Genomic DNA, 11427 nt, shown 5'->3' on the forward strand with positions numbered 1-11427 from the left:
GTGGGCACCCGCCACATCATGCCACGGGCTGCGGGCACCTCAGGGCGTGGCCAGACCCGCACCTCCCCAGGGATGAGGCCGTGGGAAGCAAGGAGGGGCCCCAGGACACGGTACCGTAAAGTGCCAGCACTTGCGTGGCCGTCCCATTCCTGAAGTTCCGCATGTGCAAGATGACGTAACGCTGGTAGTCGGCCTCCAGGATCCGCAGGCTGTTCTCCCCCAGGTCTGCACAGAAGCTCTGCTCAGAGCCTGCAGCCCCTGGGGCCTGCGCCACAGACTCTCGAGGGTGCAGGGGCCGGCGGGGCCCCTGGTGCTCCAGAGCTCCCCATGCACGCGCCCCTACTTGCCCTCCCGCCGCCCTTTACAGGCCAGGCCCACCCTCCTCGCTTTGGGGTCGGCTGTCAGGGGGTCCCATAAACCCCTAAATCGGGGCTCACCAGGAGTGGGGCTGTCAGACAAGGGTCCACTTACAGTTGATGGTATATTCCCCGCTCTTGCCTGTTTTGCCGCAGACCACGGCCACGTCCGTGCACTCTGCATGCAACCTGGAGCCCAGGGGTGATGCTCACAGCGCAGTCCCACCCGACCGCGTGTGACCAGCGCCCCCCACTCCTCCCCACACCTTCACCACATCCCCTGAACCCCTGCCCCAGCCTTAGCACTCTGCTGCCCCCTACCCGGTGCCCCCTGCCCCACATACAGCGCCCCCTCACCCCCAGCTTGGTCAGACGCCAATCCACATGGGTGGGGCCTGGGGTGAGACTGCAGGGGGACAGGGTGGATGGGGGCCTCCATGCTCCCCAATTCCGGAGGATGGGGACAACACTCACATGAAGTGGAAACTGAGCTTGAGACCACCGTCCTCCACGACCTGAATGCCCTCTATGAAGATCCTCAGGTCTCCATCTTCCTCTATCCGCTTCCTGTTGTCTGCAGCCATGGAGATGGAGTACCAGGTCCCAGAGACCTGGAGGGCAGAGGTCGCGGTGGGTGCGGGCATCCTCACGTCTTGGTGCCTGCTCCCTCCCGGGGCCAGGTCCTGGGCATGCAGCTCCCACCTAGCATCCAGACCCCCGGGGAGGGCCCGGACCGCAGCCCCACCTTGGAAATATCATAGTTCCTCTGCACGATGTGCCGGGGGTTGAAATCCTGGGCGCAGACCAGGCCCAGCCCCAGACTCAGCAGGAGCAGCGCCATGCCCTCCAGTGGGTGGGCGCCTGGCCTGCCTGCTGCCCGCTGCCTTTATTCCCCTCCCTGTGCCTTGGTTTCCGGCCCCAGCTCTTCTGCATCCTCTGCACGGGCCTCCGCTTACTGGGAACTTGGCCAAAAGCCGCCACGGCCGCCCCCGTCCTCCGCAGGCAACGACTGGCTCTGGCTGCTGCCCAGATGGGGGCCTGGCTGGGTCTGAAGTCGCAAAGGGAAGTGGGGACAGGCTGGTGTCTTGGCCCGAAGCCACGCCGGCCACAGAGGCGGGTGGCACCAGGGCCTATCCGAGCCTTCAGATGCGAGCGGCAGAGGATGGCGCCCCTTCCAGCCCAGCCTGCCTGGGTGCTCTGATTTCAGAGCACTGAGGGGTCCTGGCAGCCACGCGTGCAGGTCAGGGTCCTAAGCTTCGATGGACAGCTCCTCATTCCCCTGGTGCATCCGGGCACAAGGTGGCTGGTGGTCAGGGTGCAGGCTGAGCTGGACCAACTGGGGCATCAGATGCTAAGTCCTATTTTAGAGAACAGACACAGTTTATGTGTTGATAGAATATTTTTTTTATTGGGCACCTACTGTGTCCAGGCTCTAGGGTTAGAGTGAAGCACCCAGTCTCAGGAGGTGCCTCTGGTCCACGAGCCAGATTCCTGGAGGCTGGGCCGGGAGGCACTTTTTCACAGAAGTGCTCTCTGCACACCGACAGCCCCCGGGATCTGATTGGACGGTCACAGACTCTGTCATGGAGGACGGCTGTGACCACAACACAGCTCTGACATGCCTTCCGGGGTCAAGGCGTCTGTGACCCCATGGGACAAGTTGAGGGGTCGGTGCTTTGGCGCTGGGGCCCTGTGACTCTGTCTAGGGTGATGCCTGCTTGAAGGGCCCTCCAGGGCTGCTGGAAGGGGCTGGATTCTTGAGCCCGGGAGAGGAGTGTCTACGGCCTGTCCCCACCACCCTCGCCCCCGTGCCTGCCGGGGTCACCTTCCCATCGAGACGCAGCCATGGATGTTAGGCTCCAGGAACGATGACAGACATGGACACACAAGTACACACATGCAAACATGCACGTGTCAAAGCGTACCCATGCACACTCACATGTGTGCACACGGCCCCATCCCACACCCCAGATGCTTTAACGCATCTGACAGATCTTGTAACTTGAAGGTGTTATTTCTATAATCAGAAAGATGTACTTTAAAAATGTGCTGAAAAGCAGAAGGAGGGGTTTGCTCTCCTCGGGGAGTCCACGGCCTGGAGATGACGGAGGAGAGGGCCACCCTTCTCTGTCACAACCGTGCACAAACTACTTAAAACTCCTCTGTAAGGTCAGTCTCTAGGAAGCAGGGAGAGATGACAGAGGAAGTGAGATGCAAGAGAGAATTTAAAATAAGAAACTCTCCTGATGGTCCCATGGTCAGAACCTGCCTTGCCAGGCAGGGGACGTGGGTTTGATCCCTGGCTGGGGAACTAAGATCCCACCTGCCCTGGAGCAGCTAAGCTTGTGCACTGCAGCTACTGAGCCCATATGACAGACACAGCTAAGGAGTCCGCGCACCGCAGAGAAAGATTCCACACGAGCAACGAAGATCTAGCGTGCCACAAGTAAGACACGATGCAACTAAATAAATAAATATTAAAAAAAAATACCCTTTAGTTTTTCAAACAGGACAAAGTCCTGTCGTCTGGCAACCATGAGGAGCCCCGGGCGGCGTCATTGTGACCCGGACTTTCTGGGGCTTACATCATCAAAGGGGGTGCTGACATCACCACCCACAGAAGGCTCAATGCCACACGAGCCCACCTCGGTGTCTGCCTGGGACTCTACAAAGAGAGACCCAAAGAGATGCTTGAAAAGCATCCAAGCTGGTGAGCTGCCTTGGCGCCTGCCTCAGGAGTGTTGTCGCTGAGACGCTCTGCTGGAGACTCCCCTGCCGTGGTACCCTGCCCCGTGGCATTGCTTGGGTTCACGGGGGCGGGGGTGGGGGAGGCAGTGCCCCCTTGTTGGGCAGTGGAAGCCTGGCCGGTGTCCAGCTGGAGTACGACGTGACCAGCCTTTGCTGGCTTTCAAAGTAGGAGATCAAAAGAAATAGGTAGAGTACGTTTCGTCAGACATTTGCGCTTAGCTCAGCAAATCCACGTAATCGCTATCAATTTACTGATGAGATAAAATTCTTTCCTTCGTCTTTAAGGCCTAGTCTGTGTTGAGCACTTGCTGCACATCCCAACTCAGACCAGCCACACTTCACGTGCTTGACGGCCACACGTGGCTACTCCTGGTCCGTGCAAGCTAAGGCTGCGTGCTGGTCAACTGGGTGCTGGCAGCGAAACCTCAGCGTCTCCATTCTGCTCAGTGCATAGCCCACAGCCCTGCAGACATGCGCACAGCGACCCCGCATAGAACACGTGACATAAGCCCCGGCGTTGGCTAGAGCCAAAGTCTCCATGTTAGCACCTGACGCCTTTCGTTCAGGTCGTAATCCCCGTTCCAGCGACTGCCTGGAGAAAGCTCACGCGTGCTTAGCCTGCTGTAGTCCTGGGGCAAATGGTGCATCTTACTGTCGCTGGGGGAGAAAGAGGAAAAGGTTAACTCTGGGGGCAGACTGCGTCCTCGTCACGACCTCGTTTTGCTGTCCCTGGTCTCAAGTGGAGGGTCTGTCGCATGTCTTCCATGAAGCCAAGGTGGACATTGATAAGGCCCAGGGGTATCCAAGACGGCACTCAGTCCCCAGAGGAGTGGCCAGCACCCCAAGGAGACCCTAGTGGAGCAGAGGTGTCCCCGTCTCCCTGCCCTCTCCCCAGGGCTGAGCATCCTGGGGCCAGACGCCTGGGTTGGCGCCCCAGTGTGTCTGAATGAGTCCACGAGTCCGTCATCGGGAGGCGGCAGAAGTTTTCAACTCTGTTTAAAACTGACTTCTCTCTCCTTCTCCTCTAGGAGACGATGAACTGTAAAAGGAAAATGCTGCTGTTGATTCTGGGTCTTTCATTGCTCCTGTTGTTTGATCATTATTCCAGGTAAATAGAAGATCTCAGGGAATTGATGCCTGCAGTGCTTGGCAGAGCTGCTCGAAACCTCCCGAGTTTTGTCCAAAGCTGTTAATAACACTTTCGAAATGAATCAGATGTTACCTCCCCTCTCTGTGGGACCAAGCCAAGCATACTTTCATTCTTTCATTTTTAAACATCCAGCACGTAGTGATCAAGCCCTGGCTGGGCCCCAGGCTCTGTCCTAGGTGCTCAAGGAGCCACGGTAATAGGGGGAGAAGGTCGCAGGGGGAGAAGGCAGAGCAAACAGAGCAGAGCATCGGGGATAACTTTAGAGGCTATTTATTTGTTTGGTCACGCTGGGTCTCAGTTGCAGCACTCAGGGTCTTCGATCGTCACTGTGGCATGCGGGATCTTTAGTTGCGACATGCAAACCCTTAGTTTTGGCAAGTGGGATCTAGTTCCCTGACCTGGGATCAAACCCAGGCCCCCTGAACTGGAACCGCAGAGTCCTAGCCACTGGACCACCAGGGAAGTCCCTGGGATAGCCTATTTTACATAAATAAGGTCACCAAGAAAAACTAAAATGAAGTCATCGCACCGAGTTGCTATTTCAGACAAATTACAAGTGGTCCCAAAGTTACATGTTGTACGGACATAAACAGGACAGCAGTGACCTGCCCTGGCAGCCTGTGTGAGCCAGGGATGCATCTGTGCCAGCTCAGTTTCTCATGGAGAAAAATGCAAGTTCTTCCTTCATTTGTGCCCATGTCTTGTGGGCTCCTTCATGAGCAGTGCAAACTTCCCAGATGCCATTTGAAAAGCAGTCTTATCATGAGAGACAATGTCTTTAAAAACAAAACCTTTGCAAAACGCAGATCTGATAAAAAGGCTTGTATCCAAAATATGCAAAGAACTCTTAAAACTCAACAAGGAAAAGAAAAACTTTATTAAATGGGCAAAATCTCACCCAAGAAGACATAAAGAGGCAAGTAGGCATCCAAAAAGATGCTGGACATCATTTGTCATTAGATAATTGGGCTTCCCTGGTAGCTCAGCTGGTGAGGAATCTGCCTGCAATGCATGAGACCCTGGTTCGATTCCTGGGTCAGGCAGATCCCCTGCCTGGAGAAGGGATAGGCTACCCACTTCAGTATTCTTGGGCTTCCCTGGTGGCTCAACTGGTAAAGAATCTGCCTGCAATGTGGGAGATCTGAGTTCGATCCCTGGGTTGGGAAGATCCCCTGGAGAAGGGAATGGCTATCCACTCCAGTATTCTGGCCTGGAGAATTCCATGGACTGTTTAGTCTATGGGGTCACACAGAGTCGGACACAACTGAACAATTTTCACTTTCAATTGCAAATTAAGACACCAACCAGGCACCATGACACGTCTGTTAGCACAGCCCTATGGTATAGCCACATTGAAGACAGCGTGATGGTTTCTTACAAAGCTAAATATGGTCTTTCCGGTGATCCAGCTTGGGTGTTCTTAAGTATCATTAATCCAAGTAATTTGAAAGCGTATGTTCACAAACAGCCCACATAAGGTTATATAGCAGCTTTATCCACAATGTCTAAAATCTGGAAGCAATCAAGATGTCCTGCAGTAGATGAAAGGGTAAGTAAACTGCGGTGCATCCAGATAAATGGATATGATTCAACGATGAAAAGAAACAAGCTATCAAGCCAGGAAAAGATACAGAGGAAGTATCAGTACACATTGGTAAGGGAAAGAAGCCAGAAGCCAATCTGAAAAGACTACCTACTGTATGATTCCAGCCACGTGAAATTCTGGAAAAGGCAAAACTGCAGAGACAGTAAAGGGATCAGGGGTCTCGGGGTTTGGGGAGGAGTGGCTGGACGAGCACCGAAGGTCTCGGGCAGTGGAACTGCTTACGGTGGGCCTGTGACACTACACCTGTTTCAAAACCCTTAGAATTTTCTAATGAAGAGTGAATTTTAACCTAGACAAATTCAACTCTCATTTAGGAAGTCGAGGGAATCCCAGGAAGGATTGCTGTATGTGACCAAAGTCATCGAACTGTATCAAACATGCCAGAAGTAAGCTCCCTGAGGGCTGAGGAAGGTGCTGAGAGAAGTCACCTTGGAAACCAGTGGAGTCTGTGCTTTGTTGTTTCTCAGCCCATGGACTGCAGCACGCCAGGCTTCCCTGTCCTTCACCAACTCCTGGAATCTGCTTAAATTCATGTCCATTGAGTTGGTGATGCCATCCAAGCATCTTATCCTCGGTTGCCCCCTTATCATCCTGCCATCAATCTTTTCCAGCATCAGGATCTTTTCCAATGAGTCGGCTCAGCTCTTTGGAGTCTGCAAACATAAGGGGAAGACAGCCACGCAGGGGACTGTCTCTAGGGGATAACATCAGTTCCCCACAGGAGGGCAGGATGGCAGCTCTGATGCCAGCATGCATGCATCTGGGGACGGAACAGTTGAGTGAGTGGACGGTGAGTGACCATGCATGGGTAATCCAGCGACAGTTAGGTGATACCTGCGGTGATGCATTAAAGCTGGAGACACCAGTCTGCACTGACCTGTAGCTTCATGGAGCAGGGGAGAGTTACCTGGGGAAGTATTTCCAGATACATGCCTCTGTGCCAGTTGGGACAACTACACACATGCCTTCCCTGCTTGCCCAGCTGAGAGGACCTAGAAACTAGGAGCCCGCAGGAGCAGCGAGCACTCCCAGCCCCAGACCTTGGTTTCTAATATTATTCTACAAAACAAAGCAAAACCCCAAGCCAGGCTTCCTTGGAGACGTGGCTGTTTCTAGGACGGGAGACAGAATGTATACAGGATGAGCCTGGAGCAAAGGGACAAAAGAGCCTGTGAAAGAGCTTCCAGTGGATAAAGTGGGAAGAATCTGAGCAAGAAAAGAAAGTTGTATTGGGTTATATCCCAAAGCGTAAAGCAGATCTTCCTGAGTGCACATTGATATAAATAAAGGACTGAATCAACAAGAACATAGATGACAGAGAAGAGACAACACCCCATTCATAAGAATCCCGAGTAATCGATGGAGACACTGCCCCGCAGGAGGCGGAATGTGTGGGCTGCCATAGCGATTCCCTATAAAGATTACAGTGTGGATTTTAAGTGAAGTCGCTCAGTCGTGTCCGACTCTTTGCAACCCTGTGGACCAGGCTCCTCCGTCCATGGAATTTTCCAGGCAAGAGTACTGGAGTGGGTTGCCATTTCCTTTTCCAGAGGATCTTCCCAACACAGGGATGGAACCTGCATCTCTTCTGTCTCTTGAATTGGCAGATGGGTTGTTTACCACTAGTGCTAACTGGGAAGCCAAAGAAGGCTTCGTGAATGTGAACGTGAAGTCGCTCAGTCGTGTCCGACTCGTTGTGACCCCATGGACTGTAGTCTACGAGGCTCCTCTGTCCATGGGATTTTCCAGGCAAGAATACTGGAGTGGGTTGCCATTTCCTTCTCCAGGAGATCTTCCCGACCCAGGGATTGAACCCGGGTTTCCCACATTGTAGGCAGATGCTTTACCGTCTGAGCCACCAGGGAAGTCCTCAAAGAAGGCTTAGCGTTGAAGAATTGATATCTTTGAACTGTGGTGCTGGAGAAGACTCTTGAGAGTCCCTTGGACTGCAAAAAGATCCAACCAGTCCATCCTAAAGGAAATCAACCCTGAATATTCAATGGAAGGATTGATGCTGAAGCTGAAGCTCCAATACTTCGGCCACCTGATGCGAAGAGCTGACTCATTGGAAACGACCCTGATGCTGGGAAAGACTAAAGACAGGGGGAGAAGGGGAGTACAGAGGATGAGATGATTGGATGGCATCACCGATTCGAAGGACATGAATTTGAGCAAGCTCCGGGTGTTGGTGATAGACAGGGGAGCCTGCCTGCTATAGTCCATGGGGTTGCAAGAGTTGGACATGACTGAGTGACTTTTTCTTTTCTGCCCTCTGTCAGTGCATTAGCTGTGTGTACCATGGGTATAAGTGCAAGAACTCTGGTGTTGATCCAGGAAGAGGCAGGACGCCGGATGGTGGCCCCGCACCACTTGCTTCACTGGGCAGCCGACCTGGAGACAGTGGTGGGTGGGGCGCCTCCAGTAGACAGCGGGGGAAGGGCTGCCTTCTGTCTGGACACAGCTCTAACCTGCTGCTAGTTTTGCCAACTACACGCTCCTCCCTGCCTTCCTCCCTGGCCGTCATCTCCTTCCCCTGCACATCTCTCCCTTCCAAACCCAGGAAGATGTCTCCTCCCCAGCTGGCTGTCTCTGGTCCCAAATCAGGGCTGGACGTGCCGCGTTCAGCACTACACTCCAAGCTCTGTGGCTCCCCTTGGCACCGAACCCTGGGGCCTCTTTAGAGCCATCCCTCTGCCCCAGGTGCCGGGGGTGGGGTCCGGGGCTGCGGGCCCACTGCTGTAGGGCCAGCACCTAACAGCACTTCATGGGCTCTGCAGACACTTGTTGAATGAATGCTTGACTCATAATAACTTGGTTTTCCCTTCACATCCAGGAAAAATCAAGAAGAACTTGAGCTCTCAGACTGGTTCAAGCCCAGGTAAAGATGAAAATGTCTGCCTGTGAACACATCCACACACACACACATGCACACATGCACAACACAGGCACACACTTGCACACACGCTCACAGACACAGACCCAGACACACAGGAACTCAATCTGCAGTAACTAGGTCTTTTCTTTTTCCCCAATCACCAAATTACAGCCATCCTGGGAGGTCCCAGTTGCTGGAGTTCATGCTGACCCGCTCCACTTGTTGGAAGCTTCCTGATTTATTGAAAATTCGATGAGCGGCTTCTCCTGATTTTGGCCTCAGCTCTCGGGGAAGAGTCCTGTCCCCTGTTGTGATTCTGGGGTACCTTGCTTCCTGATTACCTGTCATCATCCATTAGCCAATTCCCTCCTGGTGTTAGATTGTTTACCTTGCAGCTCTTGCCAGGAACGCTCCAGTGACTAACTTTGTACATATTAATACACGTTCTGACATTGTCTGGTGAGTTCATCTGTGGGGTAGATTCCCAAAAGAGTCATTAAGTCAAACAAGGCAGATACTTAAGTTTCTGTTTACATTATGCCTCTTTAAAGATGGAAAAGAATTGTCCACGACACGCTCACGACCCAGACCGCAGGAGCCACGGCGTCCGGCACGCAGAAAGGGGCTCCACACGTCTTACTGTCATCGCTGGTGTGGCCCCTGCTGCTCTCCTTGTAAAGGTGCCCGTTCCACCAGTTTCTCTTTTGTTCAACAGAGGACGCCCCGATGTGATCACGACCACGAGCTGGCTTGCTCCCGTTGTCTGGGAAGGCACTTTCAGCAGAAAGATGCTGGAAAAACACTACAGAAGGCAGAATTTCACAACGGGCTTGGCCGTCTTTGCTACTGGCAGGTAGGGGTCGCCAAGCCTGTGCCACACTTTATTTTGGAAAAATGCACACCTCTGTCCACGGACCTCCCACCTCCAAAGGGCCACTCATCGGCCTCTGGAACCACTGTTTGTGGATGGCCTGTGAAAAGCAGGACATTGTTTTTCTCTCCTTCCTTGTTGTTATTCTTGTTCAGTCGCCGAGTCCCGCCTGAGTCTTTGCAACCCCATGGACTGTAGCCTGCCCGGCTGCTCTGTCCATAGGATTTCCCAGGCAAGAATACTGCAGTGGGTTGCCATTTCCTTCTCCGGGGAATCTTCCCAACTAGGGATCGAACCTGAGTCTCCTGCATTGCAGGCAGATTCTTTACTGCGGGAGCCCCCTGTGAAGTCCTTCTCCTCCCTTAGCTGGATCATTAATACCACTTAGCTGTCTTTCCACTAACATCCAGTTAGCTCTCACACTCTTTTTTTTCCAACAGTCATTCCAAAACTTCAGAGGCTTTTCTCAGACTCCCCAGCCCACTACCTCCCCCTTCTGTAACCATTGCAGCTGAAATACAGGCCCGACCTCCTGCCTTCCTCCCTGGGAATTCTGCAGTGTCGACCTGGCGCCTCCCATGTGGATAGTGTTTGGTGATGCCCTTCCGAAAACGTTTAGGGAGGCGAGCGTCCTCCTCTGCACTGTGTTTCGCAGGCTTGCAGATCCGTACCTGGAGCTGTTCTTGAACTCGGCAAATAAGTACTTCCTGACCGGCTACAGAGTGATCTTCTACATTATGATGGACACCTTCATCAAGCTGCCCCAGATCAAGTGGGAGCCCCTCCGACAGTTCAAAGTGTTCATCGTCACTGAGAGCAGATGGTGGGACAACGACGTCATGCGCATGAAGAGCTTGGCCAAGCACATTATCTGGGACATCCAGGGCGAGGTCGACTTCCTTTTCAGCATGACCGTCACCCAGATCTTCCAGAACAATGTGGGCGTGGAGGTCCTGGGCGAGTTGGTGGCTCAGCTCCATGGCTGGTGGTACTTCAAGGACCGTGCGAGTTTCCCCTACGAGAGGAGGCCCAAGTCGGCAGCTTACATTCCATTTGGCCAGGGCGATTTCTACTACGATGGTGCATTTGTGGGCGGCACACCCCAGGAGGTCCTGAACCTCGCGGAGGAGTACCTGAATGGCGTCATCCACGACCTCGGACTCAGGTTGAACAGCTCCTACGAAAAACACCTCAACAAATACTTTTTCCTCCGGAAGCCCACCAAGCTCTTATCCCCAGAGTACAACTGGGACGCTGACTTCTACCCGCCACCCCAGGTACAGTACGTCAAGGTGGCCCAGCAGTCCAAAAGGAGACACTGACTCCCCGGGACCGCAGGCCCCACCAGCAATGGTTCCCCCTGGTAGGTGGGATGTCTTCATATGTCCTAGGTTTGAGAGACACAGATGTTTATACTCACCCACAAGACATTTTTCTCCCTGCAATTTTGGGCCATCCAATTTGGCCACTGCAGGATAAAGAATAAAAGGCTGCTTATTGAATGTTTAACACATGGTGATGTTAATATCTATACACTGTAGATAACCTGGACATAATTGGAGGCATAAAATGAATTTTTTTTTAATGCAGAAAAGCTCTAGTTCAGAAAAAAAAAAAAAATATATATATATACATGGACACAGAAGGGCAAAGGATGATGTGTAGAGGAGAAAATGAAACTTCATGGCTTGCAAGTCCATCAAGGGGGATGCTTTTCAGGCTGAGGAGGCACATTGCTGTGTTTAAGCACCTGGAACCGTCTCACCCTATCTAGCTTGTGACTAGACATGTATGAACTAGAGACTTCCTACCAAATACATA

General features: G+C 53.0%; 2 protein-coding genes across 2 annotated transcripts in view; one reads left to right on the plus strand and one right to left on the minus strand.

Annotated features, from left to right (window-relative positions):
- Nucleotides 1-1197, minus strand: part of LOC105000866 (epididymal-specific lipocalin-9-like) — a 1886-nt gene extending 689 nt beyond the window's left edge. The window contains exons 1-4 of the mRNA XM_010856935.1: nucleotides 1102-1197; nucleotides 831-967; nucleotides 472-545; nucleotides 63-225 (exon numbers count right to left, since the gene is read on the minus strand). Coding sequence (XP_010855237.1) covers nucleotides 63-225; nucleotides 472-545; nucleotides 831-967; nucleotides 1102-1197 — 470 coding nt within the window. The remainder of the gene's footprint in view (nucleotides 1-62; nucleotides 226-471; nucleotides 546-830; nucleotides 968-1101) is intronic.
- A 1744-nt stretch (nucleotides 1198-2941) lies between these two features.
- Nucleotides 2942-11115, plus strand: GLT6D1 (glycosyltransferase 6 domain containing 1). Its single transcript, XM_010856755.1, has 5 exons — nucleotides 2942-3066; nucleotides 4133-4212; nucleotides 8694-8738; nucleotides 9451-9588; nucleotides 10262-11115. Exons 2-5 carry the CDS (start codon nucleotides 4139-4141, stop codon nucleotides 10926-10928), a joined length of 924 nt encoding a protein of 307 aa, XP_010855057.1. The 5' UTR covers nucleotides 2942-3066; nucleotides 4133-4138; the 3' UTR covers nucleotides 10929-11115.
- The last annotated feature ends 312 nt before the right edge of the window (nucleotides 11116-11427 follow it).

Source organism: Bison bison, unplaced genomic scaffold, assembly GCF_000754665.1.
Source record: "Bison bison bison isolate TAMUID 2011002044 unplaced genomic scaffold, Bison_UMD1.0 scf7180017864375, whole genome shotgun sequence".
Lineage (NCBI taxonomy): Eukaryota > Metazoa > Chordata > Mammalia > Artiodactyla > Bovidae > Bison > Bison bison.

What these genes read in the sequence shown, in the direction of transcription:
- GLT6D1 (XM_010856755.1), top strand. Translation starts at nt 4,139, where the DNA reads ATGAACTGTAAAAGGAAAATGCTGCTGTTGATTCTGGGTCTTTCATTG. An exon ending in TCAGACTGGTTCAAGCCCAG is followed by an intron (nt 8,739 to 9,450) that starts GTAAAGATGAAA and finishes TTTGTTCAACAG; the next exon opens with AGGACGCCCCGATGTGATCA. An exon ending in GCCGTCTTTGCTACTGGCAG is followed by an intron (nt 9,589 to 10,261) that starts GTAGGGGTCGCC and finishes TGTGTTTCGCAG; the next exon opens with GCTTGCAGATCCGTACCTGG.